Source organism: Rhagoletis pomonella, unplaced genomic scaffold, assembly GCF_013731165.1.
Source record: "Rhagoletis pomonella isolate Grant_MI unplaced genomic scaffold, Rhpom_1.0 Rhpom_scaffold_00005, whole genome shotgun sequence".
Classification (NCBI taxonomy): domain Eukaryota; kingdom Metazoa; phylum Arthropoda; class Insecta; order Diptera; family Tephritidae; genus Rhagoletis; species Rhagoletis pomonella.
In genome coordinates this window covers 38,485,991-38,511,743 of record NW_023458559.1, presented here as the reverse complement: position 1 = coordinate 38,511,743, position 25,753 = coordinate 38,485,991, and the positions used below count along the sequence as shown (strand labels likewise).

General features: G+C 34.7%; 1 protein-coding gene across 1 annotated transcript in view; it reads right to left on the bottom strand.

The window, feature by feature from the left end:
- Positions 1 to 1,313: 1,313 nt before the first annotated feature.
- Positions 1,314 to 25,753, bottom strand: part of LOC118738905 (cAMP-dependent protein kinase catalytic subunit 3-like) — a gene marked incomplete at its 3' end in the record, with an annotated part of 51,907 nt that continues 27,467 nt past the window's right edge. The window contains 4 exon segments of the mRNA XM_036469951.1: positions 1,314 to 1,495; positions 1,733 to 1,978; positions 2,200 to 2,309; positions 5,390 to 5,558. Of these exon segments, the coding sequence (XP_036325844.1) occupies positions 1,314 to 1,495; positions 1,733 to 1,978; positions 2,200 to 2,309; positions 5,390 to 5,558 (707 nt within the window).

Sequence of the window (25,753 nt, the reverse complement as noted above, 5' to 3'; positions counted from 1 at the left end):
TTTTTTTGATATAAATCGTATAATCCAAAGCTTCAACCATAAACTAGACTTTGAATTAGCAGGTAAGACTTCAGGCGGGTAAAAAAAAAACTAAATTTCATCACAACCTTGAAGAACGGATTACTATGTTTTTATTATTATGCATAACTTGTCGATTCACACATATACATACATATATATATATGTACATAAGGACTATTTATTTGTATTCAATGCGTTTAGCTACGCGGCGCAGAAGAATTCATTCAACTGTTCATCAAATGTCTGTCAAATTTAAATTACACGTCAGTTTGCCGAGAAAAATCAAATCGTCTTTTCAATAATATCGTTATGTACATAGTGCACATGTTCGTATCTAGATTTATAATAGAACAAAAGACGCCCAAATAAATGTTACTATAATATCGAATAGGAATAGACATGCACTTAAAAAAATAAATAAAAGAGGGAAACAAATAAGAACTAATAGAGGTACGATCTTCTAGGGCCGTTTCCTCAAGTATATTTTAAAATTTATTCAAAAACAAAATTTCTGTTTAATTGGCAGAAGTCAGCCAGGAGGCAAGTGCTACGTCAAAATGTTATTGAAGGAAAAAATTACTCTTACGTAGACTAATTTAGGGATATTAGTGTTCCGAGAAAACAAGGCTTTTAAAAGGATAATGTGTAGATTGCAAATCAGCACATTTGTACTCGGATGCCGTTTTTGGACTCGATGTTGATCAACGTAATTACGATTGGAATATTTATTTATTTTATTACCAATAAATTTTTCGATTTTATTATCGATTATTTTTTCTATAATTCAATCGATTTTTCTTTCGTGTATGTTATCGTTGCCGAATATCCCGGAAATATCGTTTTGAGCTCGATGTTGATCAACGTAATTTCCAAGAAATATTTATCAATTTTATTACCAATAAATTTTTCGATCGATAATTTTTCCCAAAAATATGTGGAGTTTTCTATCGTTTACGTTATCGATCCCAAAATAGGTAAAAATTTTTCAAAGAAATTCGTTATCAAATTCTGATTCGTAACCGCTGACAAGTTCGCCCTACTGATAACACATCAAAAACCGAGTATCTGAAACCAATATGCATATGTACATACAATGTACAATATTAAACCAACGCTATTATATAAATTTCCAAAAAAAAAATTCCTTTGAAAAAACCCTAATAATAAGCTACATACATACTATATATAAAATATGTGCATATATTCTCAAACATAACCTAAGTTTATTTGCATGCAAGAAACATAAACATTCTATTATTTTTATAGAATATTCTGATTTCACTCACACTCACCTTCATGTTGCCCAAGCGTTTGGTGCGATCATTTGTCAGCAATTTCTTAACTAAGTCTTTCGCAATCGGATCCATATGACGCGGCCATTCAATTTTTCCACTTAAAATTTTCTCATAAATTCCGAATGGATTCTCATCGTAAAAAGGCGGATAGCCAACGAGCATCTCGTAAATGAGTACACCTGTACCGAGACAAAAAACACAAAAAAAAAATTTTATTTTTCTCTAACAAATTGTCTATTTTGTATGTTTTAAATAAGCAAACAACAAATGTAAATATTTGTGCCGCAATAAAAACAACATCACAAATAACAGCACGCACGAGAAATTTCCATGCCACACCGCATTCATTTCAGTTGTTTGCCCATTCATTTTACGTTTACAACAAGCCACTTAATGGATACAATCGGTCCACCTACCTAACGCCCACCAATCCACCGCCCTGTTATGACCCTTCGATTGTATGATTTCGGGTGCCAAATATTCGGGTGTGCCACATAGCGTCCAAGTGCGATCGCGCAATTTCTTCGCAAAGCCAAAATCTGTGATCTTCAAATGGCCATCACGATTTATCAGCAAATTCTCTGGTTTCAGATCGCGATAGACAATTTGCAGTGAATGCAAATATTCTAAGGCAGAGACGATTTCAGCAGCGTAGAAGTTGGCTAATAATAAAATAATTAATTAATAGCTGTAATATTTTTATTGTTCGAGATGCTTTTGTAATATGCAATTTAGGATTTGTTTACATGTAGCTTGGGTGTTATAAAAATTCCTTAAATTGCATATTCGAGTGCATGTGTATTATTTATACATATGTATATTAAATTTTTGCATAGCTAACCACAATATGCCTGGGATGATTATATTTACATGGTTTACTTACAAGTTTGACTATTGAAACGTCCCGCATTTCGCAAATATGTAAACAATTCACCACCACAAACATACTCGAAGATCATGTACAAACAACAGTCATCCTTTGTGGACCATTCTCTGGAAGAGAGATAAAGAAGGTGAAAAATAAATTACACAATGGGCAAAAATTTCGAATCAAAAAATAGAGAAATTTTTATAGTAAAACCCCTTTTCTGTTACCGATGCTCTGAACTTCGTTCGACGATAATTTTCGACCTTTACATCGGTCCGCAGATGCTAAAGAATTTATCTAATTATGTATTCATAAAAACTGTATAAGCCATCAGAAGCTATAGAGAGTAAAATTTGTTATTTCTGGCAACAACTAATGTTTGTATTTTAATCAAAAATTTTCTTTAGAGTTTTACACTTTTTTATAACTTTATCTTTCTTAAAGAGGTTGAGAGTTTTGCGCACCATGCCCTAATAGCCAATCAAGCGACTGGTCTTTCAAAAATCGGAGCGTATCCTTTGTGGTAAAGAGCTCTCGGAAAGCCAGATTTCGGATCGACAAATTCAATTTTCAGTTGGACTAGCAGCGTAATTATGGGTAGGGATGTCGAAAAGCCTCGATGCATCGAAAATATCGATGTTTTGTTTCGGTTTATCGAAATTTTTCCACTTGAAAAACTGACATCGCTGGTACATTGAACCGTAGTTTCTCATTGTCAATCGTGCAAACAAGAGAAATGGCTTTAAAAAATTTTAACGGCTTCAAATTGGTCAGGTAGAAACATAATTAGCTCAGCTGCAGTAATTTAATTCAAATTTTTTACAATTGTGCTAATAACAACTTTTGTTGTGAAATATTTTCTGAGAAACCCTATGCAAATCGATGCATCGATGTATGCCATTCGATATATCGAAATATATCGTTGTACATTTCGATGCATTAAATCAAAGAAACACATCGATGTTTTCTAGCCACTGACGTCCCTAATTTTGGCTAAGATATTTGACAGTAGGAAAAAAGCTTCCTTGCCACCTTTCATGGTGAAAACCTTTTTTGACATAAAGCACTTATGCATGTTTCAAATGAAGATGTATATATGTACATACATATTGGACATATCTATAGCAACCCCCTTTAAATTTTTTTGTCTCATCGTGTGCACAGACGGACGGACGGACGGACAAACAGTCACCGCTTAATAGATTTCTCTTTTCATTCTGATTATTTATGTATACATTTGTCTATATCTATCTCGATTCGTTTTGCTTATTACAAACAACCGTTATGTGAACAAAGTTATAATACCCTTGTGTACAAGTGCGCTGGGGTATAAAAAGAAACATATTTTTGTTTTTTGAATGACTATGGTGTAGGTAAAATCCATAAACCACTTACTCGGCGAACGCTACGTTCTTTGACGAATTCGCTTTAGATTTTTGAGGGTTCCTGTTTCCGTTGCTGCTGGGTAGCTCCCTTAGCCCGAAAACGCTCTATTGAGAAGATTTCGAGCAGAACTCTGACTACTTCAATGGGTATTATGTATATATTATGTAGAGCCTCTTATACTTGTATGCAAAGTGACTTGCTCAGAGCAAGAGGGATTAATTTCTTATTCAGGTAGGCTACTAAGTCGCTTAAACAAAAAGCCTACCAAAAACGGTGTATAGCCGGTGAATTAATAATAATATAATAGATTGGCGCTTACACATATGTTAGTGTTTGGCCAAGCTTATCCTCCGATTTGTGGTGTGCGCCTTGATTTGTCACGCAAAGCGGAGGGACCTACAGTTTTACGCCGACTCCGAACGGCGATTGTATTTTTTATGAGAAACTGTTTTTCATGGCAGAAATACACTCGGAGGTTTGCCATTGCCTGCCGAGGGACGACCGCTGTTAAGAAAAAACCTTTTTCTATATTTTTTGCGATGTTGCTTTGACCAGGGTTTGAACCCAGGTGCTGATGAGTGAAAGCGCGCACTGCTTACCACTACACCACAGCGGCTGACATAGCCAGTGAATTAGTTTGAGGAATACGATCCAGATTTGCATCATCGCTTCCTTATAAAGCTAAATATAAACTTTTTTGTTACTTAGTTTGTGATCTACTACTGATTCCAATAGCTTTCACCACCCTCGAAAACCTACACTAATTTTTAACTCGCCAAAATCTCAAAATATCTATTTCCAAGGCGAACTTATTGAGCAGCTGGACGTTGGAAAAGTAGAGGTGGACCCAACCAACAAAAAATACTAGGTCTCACTCCCATTCGTATTCAGTAGCACAGCTGCGCAGCAGAAACCTGATCCCACAACCACTTGCCGTCAGCACTTTGGAAAAATTTTCGGAAGCTTGTCGCTTGGTAAGTAGGGGTCCATCAGCGAATCTGTAGGAAATTGCATAGCCTACTGTGGAACGAAATTAACAGCAATATGCAACAGACAAATATGCACACCTGTCCGAATGTGTTCTTCTCATGTCAGCTGAATAGTTCCGGCACAATTACGCATAAAAGCCATCCAAGCTATTTATTAATTCGATCGAAACTGTTTCTGTCCAATTGCTGTGACACGTGGGGAAACTTAAGTGTTTCTAATTCAGGTCAAATTATAATTAAAACTACTTGGCAGATCTCCAAAAATTACACCGCAAAGTGTTAGTACCATAAAAATCTACGCTGGTCCAACTCCTATCGCACTAGTCAAGTAGGATTGGCTATCTATCTAGAATATGCACCTATCAAATCTAGACTATGCACCTATGTACACACTCCAGCCGATATGTATCTTCGAGTGCTTTATATAGCCTACCCTTCTGACATCATCGGCACAAACAGGCAGAAAACGCTTTAATGGGACTTCACTTAAAAGAAGAAGAAAGTAAAAAAAAAAGACTAGCAACTATCTTAGCCAGAATTGAATAAGGAGTACTTTTTCCAAAACTTCAAAGAGTTTCGTTCTATTGTAGTTATTGCAACCAAGAAATTTAGAATTTAATATGCGCCTACAATTAAATGAGAATGTAATAAGTGGCATAAATAAATGAAACGTTTTGGTCTAATAAACACTCAAAGATATTTTTAATGAATAATTGTTTGTTCCGCCAAGTCAAAATTACCGATACATAGACGTCTACAAGACATTTCATCAAGCCCCTAAAATATCTTACATTGCTAATAATATTAATATTTGCATTCTATATACTTACAAACTGATCACAAATGGATGTCGAATTTCACGTAAAATATTTCGCTCATTCTTTACATGCTCGGTTTGCTTTAAGCGTATCACATCGGTCATAGCCAATAATTTCATGGCACAGTACTTCTCTGACACGCGATCGCGGCATAAACAAACGCGGCCAAAAGTGCCCGTACCTGTAAAGAAATGAGGAGGGCAAAGATTTATGAATATAACTATTTAGAATATATCTAAGATTTTTTTTCTTTATTGAATAAATATTTAGCAATTTTCAGAGTTATTTTTACCACCGTCCAGCTCAAAAATGACTCTGAATGTAGCCGAAATTTCTTATTGGGAATTAAAATATATTGAATTCAATGATTTTCCTCAGCAATGGCAACTTTGTTTATTTTCATTTCCATCAAAGACCAGAAGTATATTAATTTTTTTGTTTTACCACTTTTTTCTTGCTCATAGCGTGTGAAACCATTTCATTGCCGACTTTAATTAATTTTCTTTTCTTTTGCATTTCCCCCGACTTGAAATTTGATATTTAATTGCTCATAAAACGCCACACTTCTGCACTCAAAGCAAATGTAGACTAAATACGAACGTCACGAAATCTGAACTGCCGCACGTAAATGGTTGGAAAATGGTAGGTGTAGCAGGTAGCGGGCGTTGGTAAAAAGCGTGTTGAAAAGCAAAGCAAAGCATGATTTTTACCAACGCTTGTATGAGGTTTTTTTTTCGATTTTCTTTCGACACACTACTTGCTACGAGTGATCGCTCACTCGATCAGCGGCAGCATGTCAGTCACTGGTGATGACGCGGTGTTTTATTACGGTTTTCATGGTACATGCATACATAGACATTAGGGTGGTCCAATAAAAAATAAAAATAAAAGGTCGGAAATTTAATGTTCTGATCGCCTAGGATTATTCTATACCAAAAAATATACATTGCATTTGTTGGCATTTTTGGGAGACCCATAAAAAATAGCAATAAAAAATGGCAAAAGAAACACTTGGGTATTATTATTGGAAAACTCCTGAAGGTAAACCGAGTTTTCTGATCGAAAAATATTGATTTTCAAGAATCCTATACCAATTCCATGAAAAATTATTTTCCCCATATAACATACATGGAAAACATTGAGCGCTTTGAGCGACCTCTAAAAATTTTTTGATTTCAACATAAAAAAAAACAGGGGTGTACTATTTTCGATATAGAAAAATCTTAGGTGATGAGATCATTAAAATTCCGACTTTACTTTTTTTTTTGACCACCCTAATACACATATATACATACAAGTGTACGTCCGTGTGATTTTATGTATGTTTTCTATAGATGGCTTTTGCATCATTGCTACTATAGCAACAAAAGTCTCTCAAGAAGCTGTAGAAGGTGTTCGGTGTTGTGTAGTATGGAGCGTTTTGTGAAATTTTCTATTTTGCTTTTGAACACGTTTTGCGGTTAAAGGTTTAGCGCATTCGTACGTCTTTTCGTAATATGCAATGCATGTTAAGTGAAAACTAAATTACATTCAAATTTGCATCATTCAAACTTGTTGACGTTGGCCTCAGCATCCGCTGGACATACGAAACATACTAACACTCATACCCACATTGTGCACTATTTTCTCTCAATTACTTTTTTTTTAATAGGTTTTCTTAACCTTAACCTTGAACTAAATACTTACAAACAACATTAAATTAATTAGTCTGACACCTCTGATAAACTCCCAAGCTTTTGGGGCCGACTTTCCTAAAAGCCAGAAACGGTACGATCTTTTGTGACATAATTTTTGAAAATTCAGCAATTTTTTCCATAGACATGCAGTACTTGTGTGGTTTGGTATTTACATATGTACATATGAATATGACTTTCGTTACGCAATTTAATTTTATTGAATTGAAAAAATTCAAGTGTTTGATTTAATATTAATCTTCTAATTGCATTTCACTGCGTGAGTTCGTCTTGTTTTCTTTAACTATTGAAATATTATTTTAAGTGATTAATTTAGAGTTTTCAAAAGCTGTTGGGTTAAGTTAGTTTAAGTTATGTAGTTGCAGCGAGTTTGATTTAGCACCTCTACATTTAAGCAGCTGTCCATAACAGTAGGTGCGGCTGTAAAGTTCAGACGAGAATTTTAATTTAACCTCATCTGATCTCGAGTGGCTGTATTCTGTCAGAGTACCCACGGGTAGCTAGATTTGTAGTCAAATGAGTCCAAGAAGTTTCCTTCAACGCACTTGATCCTCTTTGGGCCGAAATGACTTTTTATTCTCAAGGTGGCGTAATGGAATGGAAGTGGCCCGAAGCGCCCTATAGGTCAAACTAATAGGTGTACAAGACTAAAGCAATAAGGGCCGCAAACGTTTTGAGCTCAGTGGAAGACCGACCTATCTCGGCAATCGGTTCGAAAACGCCCTATCTTAGCAAATTTTTCAAGCACGCTCTATTTCAGAATTTGGTGGGACAGGACCCTATCTCAGAATGTGGTGTTGAAAACCGCTCTATCTCAGCAAAGGGTTCATTCAACAACGCCCTATCTCAATGAAAATTCGATAAATCGGCAGCTGCGATAGGGAGTTTTTGAACCATTTGCTGAGATAGGGCGATATTCAACTAAATTCTGCAATAGAGCGCCAAACAAGACGAACAAGACAAAGGACGCAAAGGGGTGCGTTTTTCGATTAAGATTCACGTCACACTTAAGAGAAGCTCGCCGTTCTTAAAAGTGCGAACAACTGCAACGAAGCCTGATTTTGGAGGATTTTTTTGCATCGAAACATCACGAGGAGGCAGAAAGTCGTGAGATAAGAAAAGACTTGCATCAACTTAAACGGCCAACGCGAACAATCACAACAAAAAAACTATGCTTATGCATTAGAGATGCCGTTTTTAAATCGATTAAGTCGAAGATCGAATAACTCAGCCCTTTCGATTCGATTTTTTTTGTTCCGATTACATTCGTAAAATGTTGATCTGCGGTTAAAAATAAATAAATACGCCCGTATCGCGAAAATCTGCGTACTTCTTTTATATAAATAGGCAAACATGATTTCTTTACACCCCTTTTACGGCCAAACTTTACTTCTAAGGCACAAACATATATACATCATTAGAAAGGTATTTTGAAGCTAATGTGCAGAACATTTTTCAAATTTGAAATTAATTTAACATAAAGCGAAAAAATCAATTCAAATGTGACACCAATACTAATGCCACACATGTACATGGTTGCGGCGGAAATGTATGCTTTAATAATGATAATGAATTAAAGAAACGTGCTTAGCAGCAGTTTAGGAACAAGATTTATATATGAACAAGAATAGATTTATAGCTCAGTTATGCATACTTAATGTTGCATGAGAGTTGTCACATAAGGAAGCTCTTAAATGGGCTTTTCGTGCAAGCGGTTACCTAATGCATAGCACTCACATGTAGAATTCTGTTGGGTTTTGATTTTTACGTAAAAATTGTATAAATGTCAATGTAATGTTAGATTATGTTGTGCCATGTTTTTCCATGTAATATTATGTTACGTTATGTAATGTAATGTTACGTTATGTTATGTTATGTTATATTATGATTTGTTATGTAATAATATGTTATGTTATGCCATGTTATGTTATGTTATGGTGTATTATGTTGTGTTGTGTTATGTTATGTTACGTTATGTTATATTGTGTTATGTCATCATATGTCAAGTTACGTTATGTCCTGTTATGTTATGTCATGAAATATTATGTTAAGTTATGTTATATCATGTTAAGTCATGTTAGGTTATACTATGGTATGTTATGTTTGGTTATGTTGTGTTGTGCTGTGTTATGTGGTGCTATGTTGTGTTATGTTATCTTATGTTATATTCTGTTATGTTGTTCAACTCATTTCATCTCAATTCACTTCAATTAACTCAACTAAACTCAACTGGGCTCAGCTCAGCCCACTTAATTGAAAAGGTTGAATTTCAATCGCTGGGCGAACACTAGTGAGATTTATTGGGCTAGTGTATATATAAAACACTTTTTAAAATATCGCTTAATCTAATAGATAAAAAACCTTATCTCACAGATCTTGATAAACCTGGATAGCTTTTGGATAAATCTGGATATTGAAACCGCTATGAACAGTGTAAGTTTAAAAAATTAATTAGAAAATATGTTTGTTTCTTTATATAAATTTTTGAGTTTTGTTTCTTTATAAAAATTAAGTAAACGGCATTATTTGACAAAATATATGAATCGAAATTGGAAAACGATTTATTTTTGCGGATTTCTTTTTGCATCGATAATTTTTTTCGATTCGAATCGATTCAGAAATTATTATTTTTTTTTAATTTCGCTTTGTGCTTTTGTTGGGCTCAGAGCGATCTTATATTCTCACTACCCCAGCCTAAAGAAATTATTACTGCGGAATCTTGCCAACAACAATTAATGGAGCTTAACGAATGCAACTTTCAGCGTGACAAATCTCGTGATGCAAAAATGTTGCATAGTATCAAAAAAACTGTGGAGGCGCTTCAAAGGCATATCGTCGGTGATACTGCAAAACGTTCTATGTCACTTATTACCTTTGGTGCTTAATTGATCTTTTATATGTGTCTGATCGCTTCTGGCAATAGTTCATCTTCATCAGTCAAAGGTAGAGAGTTTTGTCATTCGGTTATTAGGGTGTAACGATTTGCAGATGCATTCCGGTGCCAGTAAGAGACCATCTAAGTGTCAAGGGTTTGGCAGTATCGCCGACGATATGCTATTTTACCCATTGACTCGATTGGGTCGATTCTTAAAGCGCCTAAATTTATGAAAACATAACTCACCATGGTATTAGTATCTTGATGATAAGATCTGGGAAAGTAGTAGTTAACGTTGCCAGTTATTCTAAAAACTAACTTTGAAGTTACAAAAAAACCAAACGTACCTTGTACGCCACTAGTTGAATAATGGTTTTGAAAATATTGTAACATGGATATACATATGTACGTACATATAAAGACATAAATCAACTCGTGATTTTCCATGGCCATTGCTTAATAAAATTTAAGAAAATTGCTTATTTAATTTCGAATTGAAATTCTAGGATTTTTATATGCAGTAAAGTAAACAACACAGCGGATATATGGCTAAATAACAAAGCCACTAAAATGGGGCAAATCACAACGCGAACATTGCGCTCAGCTATTAAGAAAAAAAAACTGACTCGCTTACTATTACTTTACCAGCACTATTTTATATTGCACAGGTACATATGTATGTATGTATGTAGAAACATAAATTCATGCAATGCATATGGTCTCTATGGTAGTAATGTTTATATTGCTGCCATGCACACTTTCATGCATACATACATATGTACATATGTATGCATGTATGTTTGCTTGCACTTTGGTATAAACTTCCATGCACATTGACCATTCCAGTTGCAAAAATATTGCTGCCATTAAATGATTTTACAGCTGGTAATAAAAGCAAATATGCACTAATTTCGCGGCTGAATGAACTTTAAGCGAATGTTGAATATTGAAAAAATAAAATGCAATGGGAATTGGAATAATGAGACGCAACGCGACGCGTCAGGTCGATCGTACAAGTCGCGCCATTTAATGACCGAATTCAATGTAAATTTAAAATACCTACTATAGAAAAAATAAAAAAATAAAAAATGATTTAAGAAATAAAATTACAATAATTTATGTGCAATAATTGAAAGCATTGCACTCGAAACAAGCAAATAAAGGTGTATATAAATATATGAGATCGAGGGTTTGTGCTCATAGAATTTTACTTAATTGCCGGCTCTTGCAGATTGCAAGTAGAACGCCGCGGCATTTAATGCATTTCTAGCGGTGCTATGGGCGATTTAAGTGCCCGAATGTTAGCGTGTGAGCGGAAATACTTTTGAAAATATATAAAAAGGCGTACATATATATATACTACGAGGCCCGGGCAGACGTTGTTCCTGCCCAAAATTACTTACTTACTGGACCATGCAATGAAAGAAATAGCATCAATAAAAATTTTTATTTAAAAACACGACATTCACTGTTAAACATTTGCACTCATTTGTCGGCGTAGAGTCGCTCATTTCACTGCTGTATTCAAAAAACTCTTGGGACCGTATTTTCAAGTAAATTTGAGAAAACGGTCCTTAATCTTAGTTAATAATTGTGCAAACTGTTTTGTATTTTGTCTGCTCGTTTCCTGTACATAAGATACCGATATTGTGATGTTTTACATAAATTCCATATTCAAATAATTTGAATTCCTAGATAGGTGGCAACGCTGTCGAGAAACATCTACGGGCTAAAGCTTCTTAAAATCTCGTTCATATATATGAGGGTAAAAAAGTCGGTATGGTTTTTCCATCGGAATTATAAAACGTATTATATTTTAAGACCTCTGCCAAAATATTTCGGCAAAATATTTAGATTTACGTATACTGGACTAATTCGAAAATTCCACCATTAATTTTTAAAAATATTTTCTCCAAAAATGTTTAAAAATTTTAGTTTATCAACATAATGAGATTTTTGGTGATATTTTCAAACCCACCCAGCTCACGTAAATTTAAAATTTTTTCCGAATTATTTTGGAAGAAGTTTTAGTACAAATTTCATAATTCCGCAACTTTTTTTGATGAGGCACCCTATTTTTTCGTATTTTTGATAACTCTCCATCTTATCAAAGAATAGGTGTGAACATCTTAGTTTCTAAATGGGTGGCAACACTTTTTAAACATTTTTTGTAAATGTAGGTGCATTTTTTAACGTTGCGAAAACATTTCTGACTTTATATTTCAACTCTATTACCAAAAACCCTCAGTATAAATTTTAATCCTTTTGATAAATATTAATTTTTAATACTATATAAGGTCAGTTTCACCCATTTGAAAAATTTCTGGATCATTGTGCTTTTGAACACTTCCTTTGATAATTGGTACGTTGAAAATTCACTCTTCATTTAAACTTTTTTAATGTTCGTCATGTTAAAAAAAAATTGTAATAAAGCTTTCTCGACAGGGAACTCCATTCCTTTTAAAGATATCCATATTTTAATATTTAATTAATTTTAATATTTTTAGTTTTAGCTTTTGGAAAATATTTATTTTATGTTATCAATTTAATTGAATTTAAGCTTTCAAACAATAGGCAAACCTCTTGAATTTTTCGTTTTAGAAATTAAGTTTTATTAAACAACTTTTGTTTCCATTATAAATTCAATTTCATTAAATGCTCCAAACAGGTGGCAACTCTCTTAAAAATATTTTCGAAATTAAGCTCTCCTTAAATTTTTTAGGCTGATACCCATATTGTAACACATATATATTTCATCTTTTTTAAACAGGTGGCTTTTTAACCTCTTTAGTTTGATATCCTTATGTACTGGAATTTTCCAGTTATCTTATGAATTTGATTTAATTCAATTTTTAAAAAAGGTGGCAACCGTCCTCAAAAGTATTTGCGACGGTAAACTTTCTTATACCTCTTTCTTTCTACACCCATATTTTAATTTTTTTTAGTTTAGATATCTTATCAACTTACTCAAACAAAAATTTTAAACAGTTGGCAACACTCCCTTTTTTTTTAACCATGCGGTTATTTAAGCTAACAAATCATAAACAAATTTTTAAATCATTTTCGAATATTGGCTATTAATTTTTATATATAAGAAGAGAAGACTTCATCTCAAAAGTGCAGACTGCCAGAAGTTCAGCCTCGACGCAGAGAAATTCCTTTTTTTGAAAGTGCATACTTAACATTAACGAAGCTATTAACATGAAAGCAACAACAAACAACAATGCGGCTGCGAGCAAAATATGTACATATGTATTTTTTTTTCAGTTGCCACTTTCTTTCGCAGAAAGATGAGCGCATTGCCTTAACATTACTTTTTATTACACTTTTACAATTTTTTTTATTGTTTTTTTTTGCTTCTTTTATTTCCTTTCGTTTACTGCACTTTTCCAACTCGCAATATCGAAGAAAGTTGTCAATATTATGTAAAATATGCTGAAAGAGTTGCCGCAACTTGTTGCCACTTTTTTGAGCTTAAAAAAAACAACAACAACAATAATACCGCCAACACTCACCACTGACCGACCAGTTAGCATCGGCAAGCACGCAAGCAATGAATGCGTCTGTGGCGAGTTTGTACAGACTTAAGTTGATTTGCCGGCGGCAACAATTGCGCCGTTTGCGGCACAAAAGCAGACGCATTTTTACTTAACCGCTTTTTATTTATTTTACGTTTTATTAAATTTTCGCATTTCCACTATGCATTTCTTGTTGTCAATATGTATTGCCACTGCAGGCTTTGAAATAACCAGTTGTTGCAGCGTTTTACAGTTTGTTGCCAGCAAATGCGAATGCAGCTGACGTAAACGTAGGATGCTAACCAAATAAAAACCAAAACAAAAACAATCACAACAGACAACTTGTCTTTCTACAATTGGCCTAAACGCCTCCCAGACGGCCAATCGTTTAAGTAGCCGCCAACAAGGCGTTCAATGCACGTCAATTGCTATCAATCAGCGATATATATTAATTGCTTTAAACGCTTTAATATTCAGTATATCTTTGAAGAAGCTTTCATACTAGATGTACATGCTTAAGTATGTGGAGGTGTATGGAAGACCAAACATTCGAGGTTGTGTTTATAGAAGTAACTCAGAACTCAAGATACGAGGGCTTACTTAAATTTCTTAAGTCAGTTATGTTTTCCCAGGGTAGGCTGTGTTAGCTTAGCTGATCCGTGAAACCTCACATAGTCCATTAGCTGGTCTATAGTGTTAAGTGCGGGCCTAGGAATAAACCCTTGTCAAAATGTTTGTACAATTTTCCAGTACTTTGGTTAGCAATTACCTACAATGGGGAAAAGAAGCCAGATCCAAAGTAGCTGAGTCGTAAACAAAGCAACCAATCCACGTTTCGTGAGAACATCGAGATTTCCTTTATCATGGACCCTTCTTTAAACCAGTACGTTCCGAAGTTTTGTGGCCAACTCTCCTAGTAGCAGCTTGGTAGACTTTAAGTGCCACCTTCTCTAGGTCATAGGATATGACTACTGAAACTCCTGCGAGGTGCAGGAGCACTGTGTAATAATCCCTTAGTCATATGGTTCTTCGGGCTTCTCGAATTTGGCAACCAGCCAATTGTATGTGAGAAGGATGTAGCAAATTGCAAAAAGAGGAGACCTTTTTTGTGTCACCTGTTGAGATTGTTTACAGTTAGAGTCAACGTCAACGAGACGGAGCGCGAAAAATAATAAGGTGAACACTGATGAGCTGGTAATTTGAAAGCTATTGGGAGAAATATTTAAAGACTACACAAGTATAAAAAAAAAAATTGTTGTCCGAAGAATTGGAAATTTTATAAAAGATAAACTCCAGTAATATCTTCCAAATATTGGAACTACAATATTTCTGTCTCCAAATAAGATGTAAGTACATACTCATCAGACTTTCCCTCGTTAATAATCTGTCCGTCTTTTAAGTTCCTGTTTACAAAAAAAAAATCAATTCAATCCTATACACGCATTTTATTTTTGTTTACCTCACTTTTGCAATAGGTTAAAACTAATACACACAAGCATTTAGATATATGTATATATAAAGGTATTTTTAAATACAATAAATATACATATCTCTCCTTGATGCCTGTCAATATTTCCATTGCACGTAATGGAAAAGTGCCAGTCAAATAGACAACTATGCATAGTTAGGCATGAATTTTGAAATCTTCTAGACACTCGCCGTCATAAACGTTTAAGTCTTTTCTTTGCCACATTGCCATTGAGCTTTTACATGACAGCTACAATACGGTTAAGTTTTTTTAAATATAAATCTTATACTCTTAAATTTTGTGTCATTATTGTGCAGACTTGGACTGCTTTTGCATTATTTTTATTCAATTAATACTTAAATTGCTTGGGCAATCAATAATTCCCATTGTAAGGCATCTCTTAGTTAATGGTAGTTGTGGTTAGCTTTCAATGACCACAATTAGTACAGTAAACTCCACTTAATTTGTGGTTACATGCAGATATATATATACATTTATTTACCAAATAAATATTCTTCTCTTGGAAATATTAGAATCTTCACAAGGCTGCTTGTTAAATTTTCCAAGGTTGCGCGAAAACAAGAGTGGTATAAAGAATGATATACATAAGCACAGTAGCAGTAATGAGTACATATATGTATGCGGCTAAAGTTGAATAAATATTAAATCAAAATAAAAATAATTTCAAATAAAATCTATTTTTGGCAAGACTTAACACTTTTGTAGAAAACGTAATTTTTAAGCCTGTCACATAACAAAGCCGAGTTCTTGATCAATTTATTTATGGAAATTTTTTGACGATCCCTTTCCAACATATTTATCGATATTTTTATTGATGTGGTTATCGATATATTCATTATTTTTGTGATCTATGTATTTATAAGCCTTTTAGTATCGGCATCGATATATTTTGCGTTATCCGTGCCGTTATTATCACTATGTAGATATTAATGCTGTCGTTTAAAATGGCAATATTTAACATTGTAAAAATGTATTTTGTATAATATGTAATAATAAAATCATAAATTTTGTATTGTCCTGGTTTTCGATATGTGCACCGATTTGTGTATGGATATAATTATATCGGCATCTCTAACACTAGCAAGATGATTAAAAAGATATTTTTTCCAATTTCGTATCGATATATTTATCGACTTAAATCTCTAGATATGTATAATAATCGCAGTGTATGCGTACTTGTCATCATAATTGAGGACAATTATTTTATATCTTCGATTTGGGTATCGATATATTATACCGATTAACGAAAAAATTATCGTCATCGATACCATTCGATATCGTTGTTTTTTTCATTTGTTATCGATACATTTATCGATATCGATTTCATTTAATATTGTTTTATATTCGTTTTCGTGCACATCAAATATTTTACGATATGGGGCCTTGGCACGAATATGGTTTATTAACCATTAGCGGCACACATATCGTCGTTTAAAGTACCAAACCGCGTATGTGATGTTGCATAAATTATTTTCTAGAGAGTAAAAATACTCATATTTGAAAATGGTTCCCTTTTTTATAAAGCAATCGCATTTCTGGCTAGAATATTTCAGGACGAATGGATAAGGATTTAGCCAAGAGCTTTTGTGAGCAAATCCAATTTTTGGCAGCAAATGTCAGTTACGCGGTTTCGCAGAATGACAATACGCGGTTTTGTACTTTAAACGACGATATGTATGTATGTATAAATAGATGTACAAATGTATGTATGTATAATGAAATACGTTCACATAAAAGCATGTATGTCATGTCTTCTACATAGTTGCCAAAATTTGTGTACAATATTGTACAATGTAGTCAAAGATGGCTAGCTGATTGCGCCGCATCCTCACCCACATAAATACATATGTATGTGTGCACTTGTACATATCCCTGCAGGGAATCCGCGGACTAGTGAATCAAATTTCTAGTTCCGTACTAGGTCTTTATCGCCAAAAAGGAACTAGTCCGATAGGAAGTAGATCCCCACCAGTCCAAAATCGGCGAAAAGTGGTACTTTTAAGAAACAAATTTTTTCAGTTTTTTTCACTAGAAATCTATATCTAAAGTGAGGAATTTAGAAATGGTTCGGAACTATAGAAACAGGGATGCAGAACGAACTAGATCCTATTTGTCGAATTTAGAACTATTTCGGAACTATCGAATAAGGGATGCAGCGGGTGCTTGTTTACTTTACATAGATATGTGTTCGGCGGCTTTTTCGTTCAAATACGCTTCTATTCTGTGCTTCGCAGATGCTATTTCGTAGTTTGGTAATACAAACCAAAGCTTTGTGTTAACATATTAACATCTTGGGGCCGTCTGGAATCTAACCAATAACAGCGAGCACCTCTGCAAAGTCAGCTACAGCCAAACGTACATTTCTTACAATCATTCAAACAAATTTAATTTCAAATTTGAAAAAATGTTTCTTTGAAAATAATGTAAAATGGCTCACGGAAGAACCGAAAAGATTGAAAAATCATAATACCTTTTTCTTTCGTCTGTCGATTTTAGAACTGGTTCGGAACTATAGAATTTAGGACTAGTTCGGAACTATCGAAAAAGGGATGCAGCGGGAGGCAATTGACACTTCCTAGGACATCGCCATGTTAAATTCGCCAGTTGCTTGCATGCAAAAGAGATTTATCGCGAACCAGTACTGGGTCTAAATGTACTAGAAGCGCCCCAGTTCAGAACTAGAGATTTTCCCCACAGGGTATCTCACTACGCAACACGTTGCCATAGCGGAAAATTATCAAAGATGACATGAAAATGGGTTAATATTGCTTGCTGCCTATAATAAATGTCAAATTTATTTATTTATATGCTATACATATGTACATATTTACTTTTTAAGCAGCATATTTACTTATGTAAATATATATTCATACATACTTATACATACATATTTATGTATATCTGGATATGAACTGCCACAGTAAGAAGTGTGCCAAGACAAATTAGTGTCGTCGCAACGTCTGCATTGTGGGTCTGATGGCAAGTTGGGCGATGGTCGAAAAATATTTATGTATTTTTTTTTTTTAGTAAACATCGAAATAACGCAACACAAAATTGGTAATATAAGTATGTACGTGCATACGAATTTTCACACATGTATACATACATACGTATGTGGAAGCGAATAAAAGACACTCTAAAATGTTTATAACTTTGTATGAATATAACAGAGGATTAGCGCAACACTTGGCAACAGAACTAGTGTTGCAAAATGCCTTACCACAGAAAAATATAAAAAGAAATAAATAAAGTGAGACGAAACAACAAGCTGCTGGCAAAGTTGTTATTTGCTTCTGAGGAGATGCAAATATCGCATACTTATGTGTTCCAAAAATTTATTATGTACTTTATTCGACTGATAACACCGTGCAGCAGTAATTTTTACACATAGATAAATCAACATGTTCGCGAAACTATGGGCCAGGATTTTTTTTAAAGGACTTTGATATTGGAGAAATATGATTACATACTTAAAAAAATTGTAAAAAAAAAAAAATCGGGGCAATGTAGAAAAATAGTATGGGTATCAAATTAAAGAGAAGTGTTATTAAAGTCGGTTAAATTTTTGGTGCATAAGGACGATTAGGCTTTTAAAATGTCCTTTTAAATTTATATGCTTGAATATTCTTGAAACTTTACAATAATTTATTTTTTATTATCATATGAAGGACTCATATACACTAGATAACATCCTCGAATTTCATCCTTCTAATTTTATTAGCTAAAAAAAAAAAAAATAAAAAGGCAAAGAATTTAATTTTTTTAACGGCGAAAAATATATTTAGGGGATTTGCAAAGTATCATAAAAGTAATATTATGAAATTCCACTCCGTTCAAAAATAGTTGGTTGTGGTTGAAGTCCTCTAAAGATTTATTTAAGCGTGAAAAACTTTACGACATAAGACAATAAGACAAGTATTTACCTACGACGCCTTACGAATCACCTAAAAATTATGTCTCCCTTCCTCGTAGAAAAATTTTTTTATGTTTTGTGAGAGATGAAAATTCTTAAGCCAATGTAAAAAAAAGTTAAATATGAAATATAAATGTATGTTTGTCATTAAATATCTCGATATCGATAACATTTTGAAAAAAGTGTCGATATCATAAAACGAAAAATACCGATCATAAAATAAAATATCGATAAACATGTATATCAATAGAAATATCTATTTATGTATATTTGTATAGCAAATTCGATTCATTTACCCATAAATGCACTGATAAATATATCGATAACTTTCACATATTGAAAAATAAGCACTAGCGTTTTTGAAAAAAATATCGATAAAGATGTCGGCAATTAAACCAGTAGTCATATAAATTACATTCGATTAGTCTAAAACTAAAAAGCTAGTCACCTAGTCATTGCGACCGGAGTGGCGATGGAAAAAACTCCTGAGGTCCCGTAGTCGCGTGAGCCAACTAGGAGGTAAATTTGGGCTTGCTAGAACTTCGCAGTAGTTAGAATTCTTCAACACATACTTAATATTGTAGTATTTTATTTATCTTTCTTTCGGTATATATGACGTTTAGCTTCCCCATTGGATCTCTTTGTGATTAAGACCTAAGTCTATTTAAAGAAGATGCTCAGCAGATACAGAACAATAATTCTGACAATGAGCCGCTAATTTGGTTTTAAAAACTGAAAGTAGAGGTATCTAACCGTCTCAGTAGAATCTGACTCTGATTTGTATTTCTGAGTAACTCGACGAATTTTATTCACTACTTATTATTTGCCGTAACCGGTCAACGAAAATAGTGAGAACTTAGGTTGTGTAAAGAATAGCGGTATGATTATCAAAACTACAGGTCTACTGAAAACATATATTATTGCTGTAATTTTCTTTAGTTTATCCACAGCAAACCACCCTAGTTTATAAGCTTTCCTATGCACAAAAAGAAAAACTTTGGACTGTAGGTGAATAATAGTCACATATATTTGGATAGCGTTGCCGGATGATCAATGTTGGGTATACAGCATTTATTTTGCAAGTGGCCAAGGTCTCCCTCTATATAACTTAAGTCTTTATCTATCTTCATTCCTATAAGAGCCTAATAGGCAGAAATCTTCACGAATTAGACCTCTTAATAGAGTTCGATGCAGTGAGATCGCTGAGATCGATTCCTTATCTTAAGTCACCTTTCAACTAGAATAAGATCACTGCATACATATATACCAAACACCTCTGCCGAATTGTCAACTTTTCGAAATAGAAAAGCTTTTTTTTACTTTTTGTCTGTAAATCCGTCAACGGCCGGTAAACTACAAACTATAATCTATGAGGATACACGTGTAAACACATGCCTACATTCAGATGTACTTATGTATGTACATACATATGTATAGATACTAAAAACATTGTCAAAATGAGACAGATTTTCTTTCATCCTTCATTGTTTTTTGTTTTTTAATTTTTACTTTTATCAACATCATCATTAAAATTTTCGTCAGCAGCTGGCAAGTTGCCAAATTTCTACCCTCGTACTGTTTGATCACTGGTCTGTGGTGATCTGTTGGTGATCTTGTCGTTGATATGATGTGAATTTCGCCCCATGCAAACGAGACGATAATAAATATGCGGCTATATGGCGCGCATAAAAATTAATAAATAAAAAAAATATATATGTAAAAATAAAAAATAAGGAAAAAAACTTTTCAAATGAGAAATTAGCGCCTGCTTTCGCAAGAATAAAATAAAATATTAAATAAATGAACTAATAAATAGAAAATGGTTTTGTGTATAAATACATATATGTATGTATGTATATTTTCCCACAAAGTAAGTAAATTTTATTTGAATATTGCAAAATTTTGCAAATCAGCAGCTAGAGAATATGTCAAACCAAAATTATAATGACCTAAAAATGCATATTTCACTTGCCTAGAAAAAACATTTGGACAAACAGAAGTAGCAAGTTTGTATAAATAAATATTTTATTTAAAATTACTCGTATACGCATCCATCCACCCACTTGACAGAAGTAATTTTTCATACAAGATATTTTCATGCGAAATCCGCAAACAGATTTTTTGAGAATGCTATTGCGCGTTGGCGAGTGTTGGAAAAATTGCGCAGCTGTGGTTCACGTGAGCAAGTTTTTCATTCATTTTGTAACTAATGAGTGAAACTAAATATTGTTTTTGTTTCATAATTTTTTTTTCATAAAAAATATATTAAATATATAAAACTTTATTATTAGTGAATTCTCTATTCTTTTTATTCATCTAAAGATATATCACCAGAAAATACTGAAAATTCGCTTCAGATAATATGATCTTTAAAATATATTTATGCAAGTATGTACAGTATGTAATAAATAAATAAAAAATTTAAAGCCACTTCTCGTATAATGCCAGCTCCAAGACTGAGCACAGCGTCGGAGCAGAAGTTTATGGCTTACAACCCAGAAAGCTCAATTTCACCAGCACAGGGCAAGGTAACTCTGTCTTTCAGGCCGAGTTGCACGCCATTCAACTATGTCTGAGGCAGTACGCAGAAGGTGGGACAACCAACAAACCCATACACTTGGGCAGCAGAGCGGCGCTCCTTGCTCTTAAAGCGCACGAGGCCAGCCCAAAGCTGGTGTGAGATTGCCTTCAGCTTTTAATACTTATTGCCTCCAGGAACCGTGTATACGTCATATATGTATGTACCGGGCGTTGAAGTGGCGGATTTTTTCGCCAAAAGAGGGGCTGTATAGAGAATCATAGTCGCAGGACCCTTTATTGGCCTGCTAAGGCAAAACGACTATATCTGGTTGAAGAACGAAGTGCAGCATTACTGGACAAAAACGGAAGGTAACAGACAGGCTAAGTCCTACATTTTGGGTGTATCAAAAAGGAGAACCTACGAACTCCTTCTCCTCCTCCTCTAAATCCATTCTAATCTAATCTTACTAGGTTTTAATCTCATTTAAATAGTAGCAAATTTTCGCGACTAGCAAAAAAATCAATTAGGTGGCAACATTGCAAATAAGACAAATGAACTTTTTCAAAGTGAAAATAATTTCCATATGGGACAAAATATATGTATGTATGTACACAAGTCTTATGTATGTGCCTAAGTGAAAATAAAAATCATTGCCATTACAATTTTAATGTATTTCAAAACAGACGTGTGCCATTGAATTTAATCAGAATTTAATTTTTCATTTACATATTTGTTTCTTAAAACAATAGAACAGAAATCTAGTTCATTGACGTGTTGTTTCTAGTATAAAACCCAAGATTGACTGCGCCTTTTTGGCAGACGTCAAAATGATATACATATACTCATTTTCCGTTGCCTTTTACGCGTATGCGTAATTTTATTGAAATATTGTTTGCATATTGATTTCATTGAACCTAATTCATAACATTTTAAGTAATTTTCTTTAGAATAATAAATAAACATCCGCAATAATTTCCGATTCAGTTAGTATACTACGTACGTTTTCTTTGCAAAAATCTTGAATTAAAAATTTTAATTTCTGAATTTATTACGACGAATATTGATAAACCACAGAGAGATACAGTAAAACAGCAAAATTAATTTATTATGGCTTATAAATTATGAGTTTTATGTTACACATACATTAGTACATACTATGTCTGTGGCTTTTTTCACTGGTACATTAATCAAAATATGCATAGAGGAAATTATTCCAACGTTTAGCCAAAAATTCAGAATAAATACTGGGGATGCACACCAAGGATCCTAAGATTAATGTACACTATGATAGTACGACCAATAGTAACCTATGGGTTACTGGGCTTTGTCATACAGGCTTACTCTGGTAAGGTGATCCATCACCAAAATTGCTTGCTATGTGCAAATGTCCAACAGCAGCGCTGGAGCTAATTTTTCGCGAGAGAAGACTTTGGTAAAGGTAAGGTTTTATCCTCTAGCAACAAGGACAATCTAGGGTCCCAGCTCCCGCTAGTTCTTTTCCTAGTATCAGTTGTCGAAAGAAGGTTTGGTTTTTGACCTTGAGTACCTCTATTATGGAGAGACACGTCCAGGCAAGCAGACTAGTGTGGTCTTCAGACGGCTGTAAAGCCCCATTACGACATTGGAGCAGACATATATGGCCCTAGACTGACGCTTTCAGTACCCTTGGGAACCTTCCCAAGCATCTTCCAAGCGGAAATTTACGCCATTAGTCTGTGTGCAACCTCTGGTAGGAATTACCGAAGTGAGGGAATCCTGATAGTTATTAAGTGATAGTCAGGCGAAACTTATGACTCTCTCATTCTTCAAAGCCAACTTCTCATTGTTCTTAGAGTGTATAGAGAACCTTAATTTCCTGGCTGAGAACAATGCTATCTAACTTATATAGGTACTAGGGCTCATGGGAATCAAAGGAATTGGGAAGTCGATCAGTTAGCCAGAATGGCTGCTTCTTTGATCCCGATAAGACCTGAGCCCAGCCTTCTCAGAAAGGGGAATACAAATTGAGGGCACTACATTGGTGTAACAGCATGGAGATTCGCCAAGCTAAGAGCTTACAAGGGGGGTACAAAGAGGGAATTACATAAGCTAGAGATCAGAGACGCCGGCTCACGAAGAAGGGCGAGGTATGTAGGACATCTATGGTCAAGGCAAGAGCACATACACTCCCTACACCCGGTTTATATCATAATATTCTTAAATTTATAGAGCCTTTAGGGCTAGACGCAGTATTGTAATGAGCCGAGGGCACAACTCTATTTATATCCATCTAACTATCCACCTAGGCCACCATGAGCTGATTATGGTCGCGTAAATCTCATTGCATTCCTATATTTACCTTAGAAATAAAACCAATTCCTTGATCTGGTGAAGCGCACAAAATCATTAAGGCAGACACTCAAAAGAAGAATTGAGGAACGAACGTCGACGAGTCCTCGCCAGTGCGGGATTGTTTCAGATCGACTGAAACCAACTTTTTTTCTTTCGCAGTGTACTCAACCACAAACAGATTCAGTCATAAAAAAACTGTTTACAAACTGGATTTAGGCATTTGTACTGATAAAACGTTGTACCTTCTCACCTTTGGTAAATATAAAAGGTTAAAGCCCAGGCTTTGTGGAAGTAGATAGCGTAAGCTTACAGAGAAATCGGTTAATTTGGAGCTAAGCAATGGTGCTCTGTTTTGTATGGTTGGTAAATATGAATTCAAAATGCAAACTGCTAAGGAATGCCTGACCCCTCTATCAACAGCGCCGAAGTACTTCCTAATCAAGCTAGTGTAGGTACCGAGCCACAATGACATTGCGGAAAGGCACCCTTGAAGCGTTATCACCGGGTATGGAGCAGTTGGAATCACCTCTTTCCTCCTGCGGTTCACTCATGGACATTTGAAACTCATTTAAGCTCAGCGAGCGCTGGACCAGAACTAGAACCAGAAGTTTCTTACGGTCTGATTATGGTAACATAACTTAACTTACGGTTCTCTCTTAAAAATTTGGTTAAATGGGTGTTGCTTATAATTGAACAGCCGAAACCTAACGTAGCTTAATGCCACGTCGAAATCTTGTTTCATTTTGATTCTCTAATTTCTAAGTTCGGTTAAGTTAATTTAAGTTGCCATAATCAGGATTTTATGCTTGTAAAGTTTCATATCTCGCTCTTGGTGGCGGTAGGTCATTGTGCGACTAGTATTCACACCAGTGGCGGATCCAGTGGGGGGTGTTTGGGGTTAAACTACGTGTCAGTCAGTGGCGGACCCACGGCGGGTATTTTATAATGACGCATATGTATGTATAATATGGCGTCTATGTATTAAAACACCCCCCGTGGTTCCGCCACTGACTGACACGTAGTTTAACCCCCAAAAGCCCTCCGCTGGATCCGCCACTGATTCACACGGTAAGGTTGCGAGTCTTACCTCATTCCTTTTGTATAAGATGACAAGAGGATGATGAGGTGGAATCATCTCAGCACTTTCATCCCGGATTAGTCGCATTTTTGCAGGGTATATACTAATATACACATGCATGCTCATATAATTTGTACTCAAAAGTGAGTACAAAATCAATACCGGCTGATTACTTTAAAATGTTTACATATGCTAGGTTTTGTTTTCATGATAGATACACACATTTTGTCGTATTGCTTTTTGCTCTTGTTGTTTTTCATTTGCTTAGTAAACTTCATCATCAGATTTTGTTGCTACGCCTTAATTTTAACATTCTAAGGAATTGTTATTCAGTTTGGCAAATAAAATAAACATAATAATGATGTTTGGAATGAAAATAAACGCATTGATAATCGAGCAGATGATCATATTCAAGAGAGATAATGAAGTTAAGGTGATCATGATCATGAAACTTACATGAGCTATAAGAATGCCTAAACAGAAGACGATTTGTTTGCTAGAACTTGCTGAACACTTGGTCTCTTACAAGATATACAACAACTGCCATGTAATGCAGCGAAAATTGGGTTCAGGATTTGTGGTGGTAAATAGACTCCGCCGCCGAGCATTGTAGGTAGTTCATCTTACCACAACCCGCAACAAGCCTAACAGTAGGGAAGGATCTTTTCTATGATCGTTTGGAGCGCACCTACGAACGCTGTCACGATATCAAAATCGTGTTAGGCGAATTCAGTGCTAGGGTGGACGAGTGAGGGCTATTTGGTTCCAGCGTCGAAAATTTGGCATCCGTTAACGGACTGACGCTGACCGTCTTCGCCAGCACTAGACTTCAGCATAAAAGAATAAACCAGGTAGTGTGGCTGACTCTAGATCGAATGATTATAAACCAAATCGAACATCTTATAATAGACAGAACACAAGACTGTAGTGCTTTATATGTACGTACATATGTAAGAT